At 41.3% G+C, this 22,725-nt stretch overlaps 2 protein-coding genes across 2 annotated transcripts in view; one reads left to right on the top strand and one right to left on the bottom strand.

The window, feature by feature from the left end:
* Positions 1-581: 581 nt before the first annotated feature.
* On the bottom strand, positions 582-4,191 carry znf503 (zinc finger protein 503). The gene is made up of 2 exons (XM_083923137.1): positions 3,640-4,191; positions 582-3,282 (listed from the first exon to the last, which is right to left on the bottom strand). The coding sequence occupies exons 1-2, from the start codon at positions 3,892-3,894 to the stop codon at positions 1,864-1,866; spliced, it is 1,674 nt and encodes a 557-aa protein (XP_083779263.1). The 5' UTR covers positions 3,895-4,191; the 3' UTR covers positions 582-1,863.
* A 7,847-nt stretch (positions 4,192-12,038) lies between these two features.
* The window catches only part of lrmda (leucine rich melanocyte differentiation associated), a 210,639-nt gene continuing 199,952 nt past the window's right edge, over positions 12,039-22,725 (top strand). The window contains exons 1-2 of the mRNA XM_083922799.1: positions 12,039-12,223; positions 13,155-13,255. Of these exons, the coding sequence (XP_083778925.1) occupies positions 12,182-12,223; positions 13,155-13,255 (143 nt within the window). The 5' untranslated portion in view covers positions 12,039-12,181. The remainder of the gene's footprint in view (positions 12,224-13,154; positions 13,256-22,725) is intronic.

The following is a 22,725-nucleotide window of genomic DNA, read 5'->3' as shown; positions in this document are numbered from 1 at the left end:
TATTCTAAATAAATAAAATCTGTAAGACAGTATGCCCAAAATAAGTGAAAGACAAAGTTCCTGTTGTTTAGAGTCGAAGATAACCAGGACTATAGCCTAAGTTTAATGTGAAATATGAAATTGTTGATTTAAAGTCATATGCCTACATTATGGATAATTAATGCGGCTGTGTAAACTAATGTATGTCCATTTTGATTTATATAGTTTTCTAAATATTCAGACAATTAAGCTCAAATGTGCTGCCTATGAATGTTAAACGAAATCAATATTAACCACACGATCTTAGCTGTATTGTGTGCATTAAAGGTGGGGGGAAAAGAACATAATAAAAACTTTAAATTGTTCATGTGGGATGTTATTTGTACTTTAAAAATATATATATAAAGAGGGCTTCAATATGTGCCTGGTCTTAGCAAATTCAAACCACGATTTGTGAGTGTTCGTGCCTGCATGAAGATCCCACAACTTTGCACAAGATCGATTTTTAATAACAAATGTAGTGTTCTGTACATTAGATTTACACGTGGAGGAGATTATCAAATGCAAATTAAATAATAGCATCCAAAATAATCTATGCCAATTTTATATAAACCAATTAATGACCTCCATTCACATCGAAATGTCACCCTGGTGGAGCATCTGAGGCTTTCTCTCTCTCATCCCACAGCTTTATCATAAATAGAAAAGACACACTGGTCAAAAACGCTTGGATAATTTCTAGTGCATTAAACTCAAAGCTAGCAAATGAATCAAGCCAACCTCCGTGTTTATCTTAAGGTTGGGTTTTTTTAGCCATTTAAAACATAGGTGTGCTTAAGACTTTTTTTTTTTTTAAACACAGGAAAACAAGCTGATCTTGTTTTCTTTTTACCTGGCGTTTTTCACTTTCCACGCATCTCAAACAGCTTATTGACAAAAAATTACCCAGCAGCAACAAGATTCTCTCAATTTCAATTTATAAAGCACATTTAACTCTGTATACACACACACACACACACACACACACACACGTACACACACACACACACACACACACACTCACACACACACACACGCACACAACCATCTCTCTCTCAAGTTGCATTTAATTTGAGCTTTGTGACACGGGTGCTGTGAAAGTTAAAACATTTAAAGCGTCTTTGTTATTTGGCATATAAACTTATATAATGAAAAACAGAAAGAGAGAAAGAAAGAGAGAAGCACATTATATCAGCTAATCATCAAAAATGACTTCTGAATGAATTATTTTTAAAAGTATGATCTATAGGCCATGTTGCGGGAGTGATCAATGAGGTTTTCTTAACCCCATTAATTTAATAGACCAATTTTAAAAACTGTCAGTGGAATAATTCCACTATTATTTTACACTGAATAATGTTAACACTTCAGAAAATGAGGCACACGGAGATATGGAACAGAATTGTTTCTTATTTTTTTCCAGAATACATACAAAAAAATACCAATTCTCTTTCCAAGGTGTACACCTGAAAAATAACGGCAATTTAAAATGTGGACAAATTCTGAAATTTAAGAAACAAACATGCATGTAAATTATTTTCTTCTCAATGAGACATTAAATAAGAACAAATACAATCATAGCAATTTCAAATTAACATCGAAATTTAATTAGTACTCTAACATGTGTGTGTTTTCATTTCCCTATAGAGTTCAGTTTCAACATAATGCACTTTAGAGTTGCTCAAATATTTTCCATTTGCAGCTATTATCGCCTGCTTTTAAGCCGACATATAAATAAATACAGTTGAAGTCCACGGATCCCGCCCATAAGTTTAGCGCTGTTAATATAAAGGTCTTTATATTTGCATTCTTAGTACTATAAACTTTTCAAAGTCTTTTCCCCCCTCACTGGTATCCAAGCGCTGATGCTGTGGTGAGTCTCTGGCCATACAGTGCATAAGGGGAGTAGTAAGGGCCGGTGGCAGCGGGGACGGGAACAGGGCCACCGGGGGTTGGCAGGGGACTTTTGGAGTACGGATGGTAGCGGCTGCTCAGTCCTAGCGCGTGATGCGGGCTCCTTAGAGCCAAAGTTCCGGGGCTCCCGGGGGCACCTGACGGTGGCATGTGCATATGGCAGGCCATGGCCGCTGCTGCAGCGCTGGCCAGTGATGAAGACCCGGGATAGCCGGATATCAGCTTCTCCGCCCCGGTAAAAGCAGTGTGAGTCCTCAGGTGATTCAGGAGTTCTTCTGATGAGGAGAAACGCTTGTCGCACGGTCCATTTGCCGACACCCAATTGCAAACATGGGGGAGAGGGTCGTTGGGAAGCATGAAACCGTATGGGTACAGGGGGTGTCCGCTAAATGATGGCGCTGAGGAATGAACGCCATGCATGGGGTGTGTCTGGTACATTAGTGGGTAGCTGGATTTGAGGGCGTTCGCGGCCGCTGCAGCTGCAGCTGCAGATTCGTGGGTGCAGGAAGCACTGGCGCTCGTTAAGTGACTGGCACAATGGTAACTGAGGCAGAAAGGGTCTCTGCACAGGCTGGCTGACATGATGGACGGTGGAGAAGCCCCAGCCAAAGGGCTGGATCCAGCCTTACTGCAGCCCAGTGAACTGGCCAGCTGTGCGTTTACCAAGCTCCCTCCGTGGGGCAGGAAGTGTTGAGGGTAACCAGCATAGGCCCCAGCCAAGCTACCTGGGTAGGTCATACCAGCAGGAGGCAAAGGGAAAACTGTCTGCCCAGGTTTGTAAGGAGAAACCGGCGCCACAAGTCCTGAGCCGAGAACGGATGCAGAGGATACAGAAGTTACAGATGAGTCCGAGGAGGAGGTTTTAGTGCCAGGCGTCGTCTCCTGGTGTTGGTTGACCTCCACGTTAATTCCACCACAGCTCACGCTTATCCTGCTGTGGCTAGTGGTGGCAGACCCGTCCGTAGTGCCATTTTTATTACAATCAGACTCTTTCTTGTCATCCCTGTCCCCACATTTCCCCTCTGATGGCATGGGGGATGCAGAAGTGCTGGAGTTGGGGCTGCCAGTCCGCGGCGTAAACGGCTGGCAGGTGGCGCTCGGCACTCGGAAACCAGACTTCTCTCCGCCCGAAGACGAGTCCTTCTTATCAGAAGGCTTAGAATAAGGTTTGAAGCTAGATTTGTCATCCACACCGATGTCACTCATTTTCAAAGGACCAGATTTAGATTCCTTCTCACTAGATCCATTTGATGTTGCGGAGGATAATTTGGAGGAGGGTGGTGGGTCCGGTTTGCCGATCTGAGAGCAGGTCTGCGCCAGCAGAGCCAACGGACTTTTCTTGGCATCTAGCTGCAAAAAAGACGACATATATGTTGATATATAAATAAAACGCACATCGACTGTTTTCTTCCATTATTACAAAATATACAGTCTAAAGGAAAGCCGCTCTATATGGATATTCGCATTTCGTAACGGAAACGCATTTACGCACGGCTCCTCCGTAAATGATCGTGTTTATGTCTAAAAACTAATTGTGATGCTTTATACTACACACAACTGTTTTCAACACCGAACCACAGTTGCACATTATATATTATGGGATAACAGCAATACGCTCCCAAAACGTTGTCACGCGAAGCACTAATAACTTAGCCTATCTAATATTGTTATTGTACTGACATTAAGTAATCAAAATCTTCATCTTACCTCTATAGGACTTATCGGGGTAGAAGGCAAAGGCTGCAGATACTCCGGGTGCAAAATGTGTCCCGACCGTGCGGTAAGCATTTTCAAAACCTTGATGGGAAGTCGGTTTGCTTGCCGTAGTGGATCTGACGGGGGTGCGGAGTGGAGGAAAGGCTTGTTGATGCTCGCTGAGCTGCTATTCCGAGAACTGCTTCTTTCCCAGGCTACACAAATATTACTATTATTCAGGACAGACGCCGAGGGCGACGTGATCATGTCCCAATAGTCAGGAAATGAAACGGCGATGCTTTCGTCAGATTCATTAAGACAATTTTAAAAAAGCACCAAACCTCTCTCTCGGGAGGGGGAGAAAAAAAAGAATCGCAAAAACGGTTCAATAATAAGTAATCCTGGTCGTAAAAGAAGCGAGGCGCGGCAGCTGGAAGGAGACCGTGCGAGGTTATCGCAGATCCGTGGCTGTGTCTGGCACCATGAGCGCTGCGCCTTGAGTGCGTCTGTCTGCAGGTCCTTGCTCTGTACTCCCGAAGTACGAACTGGTAGAACATTTCACTTCAAAAGCAGCTGAATTAGTCCGAGATTAAAGCCTTTGCCGCCTTCCAATCAAATGGGACCCTGAGGTGATTGGAGGGTCAAGGGGATGTGACGTTCTCCTCTTTGTAAGCGCCTCTATTTCGACAGCTCGGGGGAGGAGAGAGGCTGAAATATGTTGGTTAGTGTGAACGCTTACACTATTTTTTGATGTGGTGCTACGGGCTCTGTGCACGCCAGGATACAGAATAGTTTGTGAATAATAAGAAAGCTCAATAACCCCTCCAATTTAAATAAAAAAAAAAACACTTTTTACTCACTTTAATATTATGAATTTCGCCTAATAGGCCATGTGAGATATCATCGTGTTTGAGTAGCCTTTTAATCGAAGTGCTCAATTTATTCACCTTATTTGTCTGTGAGTTAAATCATGTTTTCGTCATTAAAAGCACATTGATTTACCTTTTAGTCTCTTTTCTAAACGAATGTAAGTTATGATGGCACCACCTATAACTGATCACTGGGGAAACTGACGCACATCACCGACCTTTTCCCTGCTTCAGCACCATTAAAGCGGATAAGAATGAACTTATTTACTTAGTTTATATGTGAAATAGAGGCCTATGTATTTCAGAAGTCTGTCTTTATCTTAAAAAATAATTGTATTTGTTATTCTCCAACGGGTCTGTAGCACCTAAAGGCTCACACGGTTGCGCGCACGTCCACCACTGGGACTTTCTCCTCCACTGGCAAACATAAAACCAACCATTTCAGCTTGAATTCCCTAAACAGACAAGCGTTGACAGGAATAGACCAATGTAGTGATGGAGGGATGTGAATGTCACATGTTTTCAGTATAATATACACCGCCCTTCTATTTCTATCTCCACCCCTCCGTCAAGTGTCAATTCTGCTCCACCGCAATCAATCAGTTATTTGTCAGACGCTGTCAATCCCCCGCTTGATTTATGTCAGCTATTGTGGCTGATTACATGCCAGTGTGACTGCGGGAGAAGAACAAATGGGAAGAGAGACATTTTTGCGAGAGACACAAAGTTTTCAGAGGGAATAAATCGATCCAAGAGTTAAGATTTAATTGTTTTTTTTACATACATCGACAAAAGCCGACCTCCCCAGTCCAGAAAATGTGAAGGAAGAAGAGGCAAAAGCTGCAGACCAAACTTTACATTCTGTCCGTTATTCAACAAAGTGCGTCACTTTTGAAGTTCTTCTCCAAACACCTCGGAGGTCGAGCACATGATGAAACTTGTAGACAGTCAGCTCACATGTTCTACGATGTAGAGGTGCTCTAAGGTGCTAAAGTGTTTATAATCGGCCGATTATGTTACAAGAAGCCTAAGGAAAACCAAGTGCCACGAAAAAAAAGTGCCCTTAAAATAAACATCCAAAATAAAAAATTGTGCTCTGATTAATAAAATAGCAAGATAAAATCGACAAATTAATAATACATATAGTTATTATATACTATATTTCTTGTAGCCTGTCCTTGCGGGATGTGTTAACTCAAACAATCTGCAGGAGTAAACATCCATTCGACAATGATAATGTGTAACAGCCCGGTGAAACATCACGGTCTCTCAAAAACAGAACCCTGTCCATTTTGGCTAAACGCATCTGCTATTGTGTTGTTAAAACCTGTCATCCGCCTCGGGCACACTGTCATCTGCAACAAGAATAACAAAGACGGGGAACAAAAAAGAAAATCCAGACATTTTATATTGATGTCAGCTCGATTTTATTTACATACAATGAAAATGATTTATTTTCTTTAAGAGGTAGGAGAAGCGGACAGGGAGAAAGAAAAGGAGAGAAATGGTCTGTCAGGCCGTTGAGAAAAGAAGTTTAAAATGCCTTGAACTATTCACCGCTGAGATGGCTAATCAGTATTGAGGCTCCAGGGCAATCGGGCAGCTTTTCAATGCGGTTTTCCTTTCATCTCAATCGGGATGGAGGCGCTCAATTAAAAGCCTATCAGTTTGTAAGTAAATCAACGCCTATCAAAGTTGTCACATCAAACAAAACGATTATTATTGCAACCCGCCTCTGCCATTAATCTCTTTCTGTGGTAATCTGCTTGACAGGTCAACTTGGAGAGCAAGAAAACCTGGAGTGGACGGTCAAGGGGCAACATATATTTTTTTGGGGTGGAAAACAAAAACAAACACACACTATATAAAAAAACATAATGTAAGCTACTTGAGTTCATAACCTTAGAATGAAGGGTATCCTGAATACAATGAGACAAATATGTTCTCCACGTGATAGAAAATAGAATCTGAGCAAACAAATAGAAATAGATATAAAACTTACAGTTACACAAGAGCAAAAATATTTTTTTTCAGAGAACAGTTGGGAAAGCTTCAGTTCATAGGCCCACTCTGGGCTGCACTGCTGACTTTGTGAACTATACGAATAAACACAAAACAAGAAATAATCTTCTTCTACACGAGTCACAATTTTGAGATCATTTGTAAGAGAAATAAACAGCAGCTCCAAAATAGGCCAACAGTTCTTTTTATTTGAATGTGAGAGTTTGTAAGACGGGGGGCAAAGTCTAAATGAGCTCAGCTCTGTTCCTTCAAATGTTCCCAGTGTTTTTGTCAGGCAGAAAAAGGGGGGGACGTTTCACAATATGCAAAGATGTGTGATTGATAACAGGCTTGCTGTTTTCTGCAAGGGCTGTCAGTCCGTGACACAATATGTGAGTTATTAGGGCAAAGAAGGGCAACCATAAATTTTCACTGTCAGGCGAAAACCCTCTTTATTGTCCGTATGACGAATGGGCTTCTGCACCAGACACCAAAATACTCGGCATTCCCCTTAAATGGGAACACATTTTGGCGACCATAATTCATGATATTTAAATAGAAAGTTTTAATATCCCCATATATTTCATAACAGTGACATGTTTATGAATCACTCTCCGCATGCAAATACAACTATTTACATCTCGTATGTTGGACTAGAAGGTTTACAGTGAGCTATATGCTGGGCCGACTTCTTGATCAAGCGAGGGAAAAAACATTTCAATGTTGATTTCAATATATAACTACACAACATATAAATGACACAATTAAACGTCTTCCCTTAACTGCACCTTCAATTATATATTTATAATTTGAATATATAATCGATCATTTACATAGGCTCTGAACATATAGTTATCATTTTTATCTAAGTCCGTTTTCACTCAATTACTTTGCAGCGGTACCAACGCGAGCTATAATTTAAATCTTTAAATTAAGAGACGTGTATAATCTCCAAATATCAGCACCTAACAGATATAATATGATACATGCTGGACAGGAGAGTATCAAAACCACTAAAGCGCATGCATGAAGCAGAAAAGATTTCTCTAAAACTCCGAGGAGGAAGGACAGGTTTACAGGAAAGTCCGTGACACGACATTACCTGGAATAATTTCCTACTAAGCTCCGATGTAAAACGTCAGAAAGATAAAATGATAAAAAAAATAACACTGTAACAACATTAACACGTGGTCCCTCTAAACGAAACTGTTAGGTATTACACAAACACACCGACCATTAAATGCTGTATAATGAAGCGCCAGAGAGAGAGCACGGTGGAGACTGAAGCCATGCGGACTCACGCTCTCTCTCTCCGGGCAGAGGGAAAGTGAGCTTTTCCGCGTATGGGAGGTCCCGCGTGACGTCACACAGCATGCAGTGAAGCACATGAGCAACATGCTGTTTTCAAACTTACTGGTTCTCTCAACCGAGTGCCACTGTGACCCTAAAATATGCAGGTTTGCACCCAATGCTTTATTAAAGCACTACAGCAATTGTATTTTAACTCATTAGTACAACTTCATATAGAGAAGGATAAACTGTGAGCTGCCTTAGTGTGTGCCTGCATGTTTGCATGCATAGAGCTTTCAGGACACAGTGGCACAATAATGAATGAATGACTGAATGAATGAATTAATGATTGTTCAATGACAAAAGTCTTAACTTAAGTCATTAAACAATAATTATGTTTTCATCTTTACCCACATCCATGGCACCAATGCAGTACTTGGTTTGGTGGGTTTTGTCCAAGCGACAAACCTCCTTCCTGAAAAGTTAAGCCAATGTGGAAGTGCCAAAAGTTGCAGTTCCTTGAATGGCCTCTTGAGGCTGTCTCCAAAAAGTGAGTCAATCCCCATGGACCCCGATGTAAAATGCCCAACTTTACAGCAGAAACAGACATGTTTACAGCCTGGTAAAAAACTGGTCAGTGTCGGCTGTCAGGGCACAGTGGCACATAATGTCTGACTGACCGAATGGATGAATGATAAGATGATGAATGAAAGTTTGATGACTTAAGTCTAAACTTTTATAAAACAATAATATGTTTTGATCTTGTCAACATCAGATTTTTTTTTTTTTACCCACATCAATGTCATCGCACCAAGGCAATACCTGGTTTGGTGGTTTTTATACAAATTCTGGAGCTTCCTGTTTCCAGCCCGACAGAGGAGTTCAAGTGCTCTAAAGTTAGGTTGGAAATGAATCCCATGACCCATGCGTTGCCCAAACAGCTCCTACCCTGGTGACCAAAAGGAAATGGACCCCAGCTGCAGCTACTCAACAGGCAAAGTCAGACTTCAGGCACAGAGACATCGTCGGCCTTTTGCAATAGGGGAGAGGAGGCCTCGGCCTTAGTGAGAGCAGACCACCGTCGCATAGGGCAGCTCCAACTCAGCGCCGATGTCTGGTCGTCGAGGAGTTGCGCCGAGGTGTGCAAAGGCTGTCTCACAAGCCAAGCAAGGACAGTGAATGAGATGGGAGGGAATCGAAAGGACAAGGTTCTCTTGGTGGGAGTTGTTGGGCATTAAGGGATGACGTCCTGCCTTCACCCTCTGACCTCAACCAATGGTAAAGAGAAGACCCCATGTGCCCCCTGAGTCCTTCTCCTGCACACCTCAAGCATATTCTGGTTGGCTGCTAGACGAGCCTGTCACAAGGCTGTTACACCTGACGGCACAACGATGTCCTGAAGTGCCTAGCAGCTACTTTGGAGACCAGACGGGTAAAGATCAATGGTCTGCCTGCTCCATCATTCCATTCTACATCTGCAAGGTAGTTCACCCGAGAAGATGGAAAGTCAGCCAAAGTCCATACAATATCGGACATCGGCCAGCTCAGAGGGGCTTGTGACTGGAAGTTGGCCACAAATCTGAACCAAAGTCTCTGCTTTCCTCCTGAGATTGCTACAACAAACCCTTAGACCAGACCTTGTGATCAGGACCTCCTCACTCCACACCGTGTACATCATAGAGCTTACCGTCCCCTGGGAGGCTGCTGTGGAGGAGGCATGTGAACGCAAGAGCCTAAAGTACACCGAGTTGGCAGTGGATGCTAGGCAACAGGGATGTAGAGCCATAGTTTGCCCAGTGGAAGTCGGCTGCAGAGGCTTTCTAGGCAAGTCAACCATCAGGCTGCTTAAGGACTTAGGAGTCTGAGGCCAAATCTTACGCCAAACCATCAAAGCCCTCTCAGGTGCAGCAGAAGAAGCAAGTCGTTGTTACGGGTGAAGAGGTGAGACAACACCTGGAGCACTACTAACACCTGCAGAACATAGGGGTTCGAAAGCAGAGGAGGGCGCTCCTGGGATGGCAGGTGTTGCCGATGAGCCCTCTGGAGGTGTCCTGGGCCTATCATTGAAACACCAGTGAAGGAGGATGCCTACCTGATGACCCTAATGAAGCTTTCAACCCCCCCCCCCCCCACCCCATCTATCTCAATCAGATCCATCCCCATAGCGCTGAAACCGCTTGATGGATGTATCGTCACCACCATGTTGTTATTGGCATTCAATTTCTCTTAGAGCCTGCATGCACTGGGCCTAAGCTGATTTTGCTATGCTTACTTCTGCTGCCATAGGCCTAGTCTGGTGGGGGTGGGCCTATCTTTGAAACACCAGTGAAGGAGGGTGCCCACCTGATGACTCCAATAAAGCTGCCAACCACCCCATCTAACTCAATCAGACCCGTCACCATCACAGCGCTGAAACCGCTTAATGGATGTATTGTCATCACTTGTATTTCAGGGTTTTTTTTGTAACAGGGGATTTTTTCATCTAGTCCTAAAACCTAACTTACAAGCGGCAACCTCCGCGGTTGAAAAATAAGCAAATGCAGAATTGCCAAAAGCTGCAGTTCCTTGAATGACCACTTGAGGCTGGCTCCCGAAAACAAGTGCCCATGGAGCCCAATGTTAAAATGTTTACAGCCTAAAAAGCGGTTTCGTTCCCTGTAGCTAATTTCCCTGTTCATGGCAACTGTACGGGAGTGATTTTTTATATAACCCACCTGTTTAAATTTTATTTCTTTTTAAAGCTATGAATAATTTAGGACATGGCTGCCTTGAATGACAGGTGTTTGTCATTTGAGGTGGCGACTCAACCAGTCAATCAATGCTCCAACTCTTTGAGCATTTGTTTTATTAGCTGGGAGCAGATGGTGTCAGGCACAGCCAAGATGGCGGCGACTAGAGCCACCCACATTGAGCTTCACATCAGCTTTTCAGAAACCTATGTCAGACGACATGGAGACTACATCCATATTTATATAGTCTATGGTTTTGTTACAGAGGACTTCATTCACAACACATACACATTTGTTTGATTCCAATAATGGTAAACATGAGCCATGAGCATAGATCTCATGTTGTTCACAATGGTGGAAAGTAAGCTTATTACTTACATTTACTAGGTAGGGCCACTTGAAGGTTATTTGAGTAATGCTGTAGTGGGTCACTGCCCCTTGTATTTGATGGGAAAAACATTTTTTTAGAACCAGCGTCCCATTTATGTTGAATAACTCACAGAACATATTGTGAACAGTTTTCATGAGAACTATTTCTTTGGTAAGTTTGAATTTCTTCAAAAATTGAAACTGACAAATGAGTTTGTCGAGTGTATCTCAGGTAAATGCTCAACATATTTGCACTTCTAATGGAGCTGAAGTAGCTTCTTAAGTGAACATTGGTAAAACTGAGGCATCAAATTCAGTTTAATTAACTTCTGAATTATATTATGAGCCAAACTTTCAACTACAGCAGTGACAATGTGCCAAGTTTGCAATAGGTGTGTTTCCACTATGGTCGACTACCTGGAATGAGGCGGGTCTACCTTGCCAAAAACGCCCCTAATTTGCATGTGAGTTGCTCAGGAGGCCGTTTGACCGGGTAGAAAATGGACGTCGGAGAGCAGGGCCTCTTTTGTCCCGAGTGAGCGACCATTTGAGACTGCGTGCCCTGAAACTTTCCAAGCGGCCACTCCATAGAGCTAGTGGAAACATGACCATTGACAGTATGAGACCTGACCTCTTTAAGGGCGCCCCACCTGACTCCACCCACTCCACTTTTTTATTGTACTTTATTTAAAAATGGATTTAATATGTTTGAAAAGTTTTTTTTAAATGTTTAAATTCATTTTTTGAAAATAACCCTACTAAAATGTTCACTTTTGGAAAAAAATCCCATAATGCTGATGAGGGAATAATATTCCAAAAGAAACTTACTTGAGACCCGTTCAAAGCGACCAGCAACTCTCAGTTTGAGGGGCCCCCTGTGAATTTTTTACCTAGGGCCCCAACAGACTCTAGACTCGCCCCTGGCTATTCAACAGGTGCTGATCATCTGACTTTGAACATTGTGTTATAGCCTCCAAACATCTTTGCTGTGTCATTTCATCAGGAGACAGTCAGCAGCACTCAGATTTGATCTGTAACAAACCCTGAACGTAGGCTATTAGTCTCAACCCTGTGTCCGCGTGCTTCCGCACAACAGCAGGTCAGCTGATTGAAACGGCACGCGGAAACTGTAAAGTGAATTGGAAAGCTCCAGTAGCTCTCCAAAGAAGTCACCGGGCAGCTACATCCACAAACACCACCATTTAGTGTGTTGACAGCAGCGGCTTTTCATACGTACACAACTTTGGATACTATCTCCGAAAACGTATCCTAAAAACACAGTCACCGGAGAAAGTTATGGCACATAACGAGTCGCTGGTCGCTTTGAATGGGTCTCAAGTAAGTTTCTTTTGGAAGGTGTTTCTGTCGGACTTTGTCACCCCCGCATACTGAGGCGGTGTGGTATCAGTGACCAAAAAAAGTGGACTTTACCGGTGCTCAATGTGTTGTTTATGTCCTCGGTATCACCAGTGTCATGTGACACGCTGCAGCTAACGTTACAGTCGTGAGCTCTGAAACAATGCCTCCAAGTTGCAGCACTGTCAGTCATAAAGTGTGGGCAGAGCAGGGTTTGTTTTAAACGGTTGAAGTAGGCTATGATGCATGTGTACAATGATCACTGAAAAGCTATAGATTATGATATTTTTGCCAAATGAATGGAATGGTTTCAACTTTTACTCCTACTGAGGGGTTGACTGCTGCATTGTATGGTATCCGGCGTCATTCCAAATGAATTAAAATGTTCTCAAATCATTATTGTTTAAAAATATTATTTTCTTGTGCTCGTGTCAGGGAAGCTAAGGTTTTATTGCTGCGGCTTGTCTCAAATGTAACTCTGTTTTAGTTTTCTGTGTAACCTTCAAAGTTGGCTAGTAAATGTCATATAAGCAGACAAAGCTCATTATGGCTAACATCCATTTAAAGGCACACTTTTGTCCTTGTAGTAAAACAATAACTCATCCATACATCAAATACGCATGATGGGTCTATTTTATATTTTCACATGACATGTATTTTTAAGCAATTAAACATGCAAGCAATGATACAAATGACAGTGTTATGCTCCCAGTATAGGAAATGAAAAGACTTCATTTAAGCTTCACTGCAATAGCACATTGTCCAGAATCACATATTATATTAAGACGTATATCACAATATTATATAATTATTTATCTTTTAGTTTAATGATTCAAGAATCTACTACCTGACCTCGTTTTAGTGTCAGTTAAACACTCAACTTTCTGTTTTATTTATTTTTTTATTCTTAAAGATTTCTTACATTGGACATGACTGCAAGGACATCCCAGACTTCCTTGGAGACACATATGGCCAGTTTGCAAGAAGGCTGGATCTAAGCTTCAATCAACTCAGGTAGATGACAGAAACAAAGGCACTAATAAACAATCATCATCTCTCTGTCTGTCTCTCCACTGGGAGACATGCGTCTTTACATGAGGTGCAATTGAATGTGTGCCCTCGGTCCGTAGGTGGTCAGAGTGTCATCATGACATCAAAGAGCTGAATGAGTGTTAGTGCTGTGCTGCTGCCACGCTGGGGCAGGATAAAAGGCATGATCGATAAATGTAACATGCTAATTCGGGGGCAAATAGAAGAAAAGATTCCTCTGTCAGAACATGAAGGAACACCTCATGGCAGCTGATTCAGAGGGGGCTGCCATTTCAACAGTAGGACTAAGACAGTTGATCTGGCAAGTGAAAGAAAGGAGATGATGGTTATATGGTGCTTTTGTTTCTGAACCCTTTTCGTGACTGTCAGACCACAAATCCACCTCAATAGAGGCACTTCATTGCTGCTTTTTTTGTCTTGAGGCAGTGCTGGAGAAGTCCTCAATTGAATTGATTTACATTGTGTCATATTGCAAAATCTTTCATTTAACCACAGTGTTAAATGAAAGAAGTGTAAATGTGTGATGCTGTGTGTCTGTAAAACGGCTGTTCCTGATAAAACATAATAGAAAATCATTCCCAGGAAAAGTACGACCTGAGACCTACTGACCTAATATTTAATGTATTCATTTGTGCTAACAGTGTTGCTTAGTTATGTAGCTGACCTTTACACAAGGTATTGTCCCAATCATTGTAAATGTGCTACAATGGGTGCTTTTTCAGACTATTACGAGGATAAAATCAAATTGCATTTGGAGGCATACATATGGTCAGAGTCAAGTTGACCAGTATCGCAAGAATTGCAATGGAATTTCATTTTTCTTAGTTTAATTTAAGATTTTTACTTTCTTACTCTTATTTTCTGTAGATAGTTTAATATCTCGTTACTGATTTTTTTTTTATACCGCATCTGGCTATATGCGTGAGGCCAAGTAAAATGTCATTATCGGCTGGAGGCGATCCCATCTTACATTTGGCGTGAGGCGGGGTACACCCTGCACAGGAAGCCAGTCTTTCGCGGGGACGTCCATCCGCACTCACACCTACGGACACCTAACACATGCATGTCTTTGGACTGTGGGAGGAAGCCGGAGAACCCAGAGAGAACCCACGCAGACACGGGGATATATATATATATATATATATATTTATTTTTTTGATATAATGATATAATACTGCATATATAACAGACATGATGGCCAGATGCTATGACAATCACAAACAGGTTGTAAAAGACATTATTGTTGTTTTTAAACATTTCGTTAATCTCCCTTAGTGCTCTTATATTTATTGTATTTTCAACATTTTGGTTTGCACAACCTTCATCACATGTCCAGTGTCTTGGTGTTACTTTAGAGGAAGTGATGTTATGTCTTGCAAGCGGCTTTATGATATCCAACTGAAACAACCCTACTGTGTGTTGCTTTGAGGGAGATCAAGGCTGGCATTATGTTTCTAGCCTTTGAACCTGTCACATTAAGGACTGGATGTTTACGATCAAATATTGATGACTCAGATATTACTAATTCATTATTCATTTTCAGTTTGGCTAATCTCAGATGTCAGATATCATTACTAAACTTCAAAGGTTGGTATGGGCAGAGAAGGGGTGAAAAAGCAATAATGTGGTGCTCAGTGGACGATTGATAGATGGTTTGCTAGTGGACAAAATGATCCGTTTCATAGTGCTTCATCTTTTCTCCGATAGACAGTGTATTTAAACTGTATTTAAACCTAAATGTTAACTCCCATTGTAAGCACAGCATGCACACTGTATCCATATCCATAGGGTGGTTATACAATCCTTTCCAACATACACACACTCACATTACACACGTATATCCACTATAAACTCTCTTAACTCTTAGCACTATAATGCTCTCTTTAGCGATCGGTGTCTGTAGGTGTTCGCATAACAACATTGGGAGGTCATGGATGGTTGGAGCTGTGAAATTCAATAAGCAGCTCAACATTTGATTATGATATATAGTTATACCAATGCATAGCCACCTCCTGAGTAGTTTTGATCCCCAGAAGAATGCAACAGAGACCCCTGACTCACAGCATTATGGTGAAAAACGTTTTAGCTGCTGTACTTGTGTGAAGCTTTTTGAGTTTGGTGGTACAGTAAGGAAAAATACCACTTTATTTTTTACAAAATATCTTGATTAGAAGTTACAATCATTTCAGTAAGATACTGGTACTTGTAGAGTCTGCAGTTTGACCTCACCTGTCCTGATATCTACAAAGTATTTGCGATTTTTCAATTGAGCACAAATGAACTCTGCTTCAAACATCAAACATTTATTTGGCACCATTTTCAAACATGTTTCTCTCTTGGATTATTTTTATTCTAACTGGTTGGCTTTCCTGCAAGGTGACTGTCTGATACTAATAACAATACAAAACTAGATATAACTTTCAAAGTTGGTTAGTAAATGTCATTTTTTAAGCAGACACAGCTCATTATGTCTAACATAAATTTAAAGGCGGGCTTTTGTAAAGCATACCAAAAAGGCGTGTATGACAATATAGTAATTTGATTTTCACATAACATGTATTTTTAATTTGTTATTGCCGGATACAAATGACTGTATTATGCTTCCTGCATAGGAAAAGAAAATACTTAATTTAAGCTTCACTGCAATATAACATTGTCCAGAATCACATATCATATTTAGCCTTATATCACAATATTATTAAATTATTATCTTTTAGTTTTATGATTGAGGAATCTACTACCTGACACATAATGTCAGATAGAGACATTTATGTAATAGACACCGTGACCTTGTTTGAGTGTCAGCTCCAGCAAACCAGGTGTAAACAGATGCACATGTTGTTGAGACGTGCCGGACCGTCTTCAGCATCATGCACTTCTTCATGCTGCTTGACTCAAATCTAGAGAGAGACATTGCCAGAGTTTGTTGTAGCTAATATGCTTATTTCTGTCACCTCAATTGACAACACTCATCTGGCAACCTGACAATGAGTCACACTGAGAAGAAATGTACTGGCATCACCTTTAACTGAGTCCTGGGTGTTGTTGTGTTTGTTGCACATATGTTTATGTTTGTGTGTATACTTCCACATGTTTGCTTGTATGCAGTGTTTGTGCATCTGTCTCTGTGAGCAGAACTGTGAGTGGCTGGGCAGGTAAAGGCAGGGCAAAATTATGGTAGGGGGCTGTCACACCCACACATCTCCCTCTGTGTGCTCCAGTGTCAGCTTGTCTCATCAATGTGTTGAGAAGTTTGGCTCACAGTGAGATTTCTGTCTCGGGATGGGCTAGCATTGTGTCGTCCACTTTCTACCAGGTCAGGTGTATACACAATGTCATGAGTGGGCATGTGCTGTTTTGACGTGAGTCCTCTCTGTGACTGGGTTGTACTTTAGGTGCCTGCATCTGTTACATGCCGTGTTGCCACCCTGGACACATGAGGTTTAAGGGGGACACATGTCTGTGAGTCACAGGCTGACTCTTAATGTTGTTAGAACAGTGACAACCTTCCTTCTCATATCTGACATGGCATCTCGATGAGCAAATCACATTTGTGCAATGGCAGCTTTTGTGAAACCTTAAACCTAACCTGAAAGTGAAGCCTGCTCTATTTTACTCTTATCTGTTTTAGCTAGTTAAATCTGCCAATCACTTAGGCTCTCAACGCCTGTCAAATATTTTTTGCTATAGTTGGATTTGTTTTCTTTCCAGTTGATCTATTTACATGCTATCTAAAGCATAACTATATTTAGGTATAGTGCTCAAATATACACCAAAATGGGAACATTTGTACAAACTATTCCAATAAAAAACAGCCTTGCAATAATGGCATATTCAGTTTTTGTTGCAACTGTGTCAGAGGTGTTGATTCAACTCTCTGATCATTTTGGTGGCTCTAGTTTGTTGTTGGTGTTGTATTGAATTAGGCCTACATAAATGTATTTAAGCTATTAATCCTTTGCTAATGTGTTGTCACACTTTCACAATTTTATTGCAATCACTTCAAGCAACCATTGATGCACTCAGACGAAAGTCAGCAGGGAAACCAGTTAACCTTAACAGTGGTTCTTGACACTCTCCTCCATCATTGGTAGCGTTCTCCTGCAGTGGTTGACCTGTATTCTGTCCACTGTCAGACCGGACACATTTAACGCATCTTGTTAGTGGCATGAATAAAGCTTTTAATGCCAAGCCTTAATTAGCTTGTGTATCATCCTGCTATGTCGTCTTTTCACCCAGTGCCACACTGTTGCTTTTAAATCATTATAATATTGCATACATGATCGGGTTTTGGGGAAGTTGATATGTTATAAGTTCATAAGAGTTATGTGTAGCACATAAACTGAAATTAGACTTAAGATGAAAATTAGCTTGCTTTTAAAAAAGAGTGTTCCATATTGGACTTTTGTATTGCAGATTAACCTCAGCTACCTGTGCATGTGTGTGTACAGAATGCGTGTGTATGTGCAGTTTGTGTGTGCCTGTGTTAGAGGGGGTATGTACTCACCCAGGTTATGTTGGTGATGGCAGGCGTTTTGCATTTTAATGACAAATCAAGTATGCTAACTCGCGTTTTAAAACGAAAGTGCTCTAAATGTCGCCTGGCTGTCAAAATGAGATGTAAGTAGTCTGATGAAAAGAGAACAAAGAAGACAAAGTAGGAAGGCCGGGTACACTGAGAAATGAAATAAAACCTTGTATGGCCTGTCAGCTGTGTCGTTTTATATTCATATCTAAAGAACATTACAGTTTTACTCTGCCGCTCATGCCTCACTCATCTGTCTCTCTTAATTCGTCACAGGCACCGCTCTGTCTTTCAAGTTGCTGTATGTCAACACGGGAAGGGGCCTGTTAATTGACAAATGAGTGTCACAGACATCAAGTGCTCCTTCCCTAACCAGGCTAGGTAGACTCTGGTTGTTTGATGGCGAGGAAGGGGTGGGGGGTCTGTTATTGGCATAAGCCCAGTAAGAGGCATTAGACCAGTCCTAGAATGAGAAGTGACAACGGCAAGAGAGCCTGTCATTGTCTTGCCTAAGTGTTCAATCTTCAGAGATGCCGGTATGCAGATAAAGTGTCAGTTAGAAGGAGAGGAGATGAAACATTGGCAGTATGAAGTCCTCAAATCACTTAACTGGGAGTGGTGAGTGTGTGTGTGTCTGGTAATAGTGGTAGCGTACTCTGTTCTGCTGAGGAAATATATTCCATATCCGATCTATCAGGCCTGTTTAGGCTGATATTCTGGGATAACCTGATCCGTATCTCATAAATTAAGGAGGATGCAGAGCTCTCCCAGCCCTAAGAGATTTAAACCAGAGAGATGAGAGGGACATGGTCTGGCAGGAAAGTTAAGCATGTGCGTGTGTTTTATGTGTGTGCGTGTGTGTGTTTTGTGTGTATACTGTGTGTATATATATATATATATATATATATATATGAGAAACATCTATCTATCTATCTATATATATATATATATACACAGTATATATATATACTGTATATATAGAGTGGGTTGTTCCACTGCAGCAAAACTAGACGGACGCTCAGCATCTCGGGGGGGGTCTATAGGGGAAGTGGGCTGGCCCGGACGCTCGGCTTCTGCATGATGATAGGAGGAGCTGTCTGAGGCAGGATCCTTTTTTGATTGACAGCTAAATGAGCGAATCAGCGATCTTGAAGAATAAACATCCAACGGAGTATTTTCCAAGTTTTTCATTCTGTTGTTATGAACTGATCCCCAGCAACTTTGTCTTTGTTAAAAACAACTAGCGTTGTGTTTGGCAACTCTGTTCTGTCACTCTGCGGTTTCTTTCCCCAACGAGCAGCAGCAGCTGCGGAGCTTCTCCCCCCGTCACGATCACTCCAGCGCACAGGCGGTCACACTTCACGGTAGCCTGGCGCAGCAGCTCCAGCTGGGCCAAGGCCGTTTAAGCAGCCTAGCTCTGCTGTCCATTGAGAGGACACTGGTCAAGTCCTTGGGAAAGACGCTTAGTTGGTACAAGGTACGAAGGAGAGAATTTACGTATAAATAAACAAACACATTCATGATACAGGCCGGAAAAAGGAGCTTCCTCCCTTGAAAGACCAGCAGCCGCCAATAAATATATATATATATAAATATAAATAATTGTATCATATCATTCTATGATATGGGGGGGGGGGGCTGCGTTTTCATTTTCACTGGGATTTTTTTATAATGCTGTACTCCTGGGAAAGTGATAGGATGGCATATAGCATAGGATGTTTTGCTTAATGGCTGGCTTGTCTTGTTCCTCCATCTCCCGGATTTGAGATTATATCAGAATTTTCTTTCATGTGATTGTAATAGTAATAGTGCAGACAGTGAGCTTGAGTCACTTAGTCTTTTGTGAAGAAGTAAAGAGTAATACATATTTGTTCTCTTCATCAAAATCACTTGTGTGGTATGTGATGGCTCAAGTCATTAAAATGAGTTTTTCTGAGGACAGTTTGGACAGTCTCAATTTGAAATGTCTTTGGATAGATCTGTTAAAGGTATTGGCATCTGACACAAAACCTCTCACCGCATTAGGTCTATTAAGACAACAATCTTCCAGTGTAACTAAAAACCAGCTAAAATATGTTCTCTTTCTTTGGCAAAATGGACAACTTGTATATGGTGGAAAACTCTTCCACAAATTGCAACCAAGCCACAAAAATATGGCCTTCATTACATCCATTGTTTTGATTCTGTGTTTTCTGTGGCCAGCAATTTATTTTCACTTTTAAGCTTTAATAAAAATTTGCCTGAAGGACAGAAGATGTTTGCAGTGCATATTTTATCCTCCCTAATGGATCTCATTAGATGTGATACATGTGCTCTAAGGACAAGCATTTGATAAGATATACTGTTGGATTTGTTCCTATGCGTTTGACCTTGTCTTGAACTCATAGCTTCATACAGACTATGAATAAAAAACACATTTTGAACATGTACTGTATACTGTATGTGTAAACTGGACAGACTGAATTAGATCCACAGTCAGCAAACCCATGCCTTTCTTCTCAATGGAAACTTATCATAAAAATATATTATTATAAATTATTATTATAAAGTAATACATGTTCTTGCTAGCTCGATGTGGTTTCACCCACGGAAAACTCATGTCAGGCCTGTTTAAGGAAGTGGCGAGTAATACCATGGCAAGAAAGTATCCACAGACACTGCACAACAATCCTTGATGTTGCCCATAGTATTTGTAGAGTGAGTGATCTAAAAGTTCTCTCAAGAGACAGCTGTTGAGTGTCCAAGACTGAAGACGGTAGACTCTTGTCTGTGTTTGAAGATATTTACTGAACTGACCAAATTCACTGAAATAATATGATGCAAAATCTGTTTAAGATTGTCAACAAATTAGTGAAAAGACAAAAACCAACGATGCTGTAGTCTGTTGCTACTTTCCAACTTCCCTAACTGGTTTGTGTCCCAAACTCATTGGTTCCCACTGATGATTTAAAAGTGGGCCACAGATATATAGGCTATATAGGCTATTAATCTTTCAAAAGGCTCTGGGCACGTCACTGGGTACTGTAGTTTTAAGCAAATGGTACTAAAACAGAAGTAAATGGTGCATTTTTTTCAACACTATTTTCAATGGCGAATGATTACACATTTGATACTCTAGTGAGACTCTACAGCAGCAGGAACGTGTAGGTGGGATTGGGTCAGAATAAACTACACTGCCCTTGTTAATCATAATGAAGGGACATGCCACCCACTGCAACAGTGTGGCTCATTGATGCGTTTTTAATAGTTTTTGGACAACACTGGAGGCCCCTGGCACAGAGGAATAAGCTATATCAGGCTTTGGCTGCACAGTCAAGCAGCCAGTCTATCGGCTGCACAATTTCTTTACCATCAGTATAACATATATATATATAGTATAAATCTTTATCTCTCTGTTAAAACACAACAAACGTCTACTGATGGCAGGGGAACCATCTGTTAATCACTGTCGGGAGCTGCCATCAACCTTCTAGGGCAATCCACATCCTCCTCTCTAATTCAGTATAAGGACGGATTGTGGTTTGGGATTCTGAATGGAATGGAACATCTTTATGTTCCTTTTGTTCACATTATATATACTGGGCAGCGATGCCATTCCTTTTATGACTGCGTCACATTTTTTATTGTATATCCCAAGACGGATGGCGTGCCACTGACACAGAGATTTACAGGCCTTCAGCTTGCAGTGGCAGAGCTTTAGAAGGGTCTGCTGACATCTAGCCAACACTTTGGAGGAGGAGAATAAAAGCTGACATTTTATTGGCTGTAAGAGAGAGAGAAAGAAGAGTTGGGGGGGCCGGGAGGAAGAGGGAGAGGAAAGAAAGGAAAAGAGTCTGTTTCTCTACTTTATATTTTTCAGCACAGCCAGCTGTCACCGGGACCTTGGTAAAAAGAGGGGATTTATTGGGTATTATTTAGAAACTTGTCAGTGGTAATGACTACAGCTATGATTTCAATTATCACCCACTAAATATAGCTTAATTCACTGCCTTGCTGGCCATAATGAACCACCCTGACATAATTCTTCAAAAAAATTCGATACCATGCTATTTTAATATTTTATGTTGACCACAGATTTAATTTTCCTCCCTGGTGCTTGGCAATGTGGCAAGGTCTCACTCCCTCATGTGCAGTCGAATAGTCAGACCTATTGAGTTCAAAGCTGTCCCAGGCATATATTTTTTCCATTGACAGAAATCCAATTAGTTTTAGTACACAGTCTGGCTGAATAAAAAGGGTCTTAAAATCTACAATATGTTTCCTTAGCGTTTTAGCAGAGTGCAAAGCCAGTGATGGATCTTTATGATTTGACCTGATGGGGCCCAAGTGGACATACTCCCTTTTCTATTTTGGCAAGTGAAAAACAAACCATCCATATGTCTTACTCATTTTGATAGGCATAGCAGAGTCTTTTGATATTGAGTAAACATCTACTGTACGGTGCGTGCACTGGCTGAGATCTTGACTCTCGTACATATTTAAACACTTATTAAATACTTTACAACTACTACACGTATTTTTCCAAAACACCATGTAAATATGAGAGGGAGGGAGAAAGTCAGATGTATAATTCAGTAGTGACATGTTTAGTAAGTAGACGATTTGGGCAGAGTTAATGTGTACTCTGGTTTTGACACGAGGGTGTGCATTTTTAAGCAAGCATTAAAAGGTAGATGATTAGGACTGGCACTCAGCTGTCAATACCAAGCCTACTGATTAAAGTTGACTATGTGGGGGAATTTTGATATTGTAAAGCTGCTTCCTTTTCTTCAATCTTCTCCCTCTACGGCGCTGGTTTTAAAATACGTAATACATTCAAAGTCATTCAAGATACCCGCGAGAGATTAGTACCTCTCCGAATGAGCATTTGCTTATAAAAAAAGAAAAGAAAAAGAGGACGCCAACTTAT

Source organism: Echiichthys vipera (genome assembly GCF_963691815.1).
Source record: "Echiichthys vipera genome assembly, chromosome: 11".
NCBI lineage: Eukaryota > Metazoa > Chordata > Actinopteri > Perciformes > Trachinidae > Echiichthys > Echiichthys vipera.
This window is presented reverse-complemented; position numbering and strand designations above follow the sequence as displayed.

Excerpts from the sequence above, each read along its gene's own strand:
- znf503 (XM_083923137.1), bottom strand. The coding sequence starts at position 3,894 with ATGATCACGTCGCCCTCGGCGTCTGTCCTGAATAATAGTAATATTTGT. Across the intron at positions 3,283-3,639 it reads CCCCGATAAGTCCTATAGAG|CTAGATGCCAAGAAAAGTCC; the intron begins GTAAGATGAAGA and ends TCTTTTTTGCAG.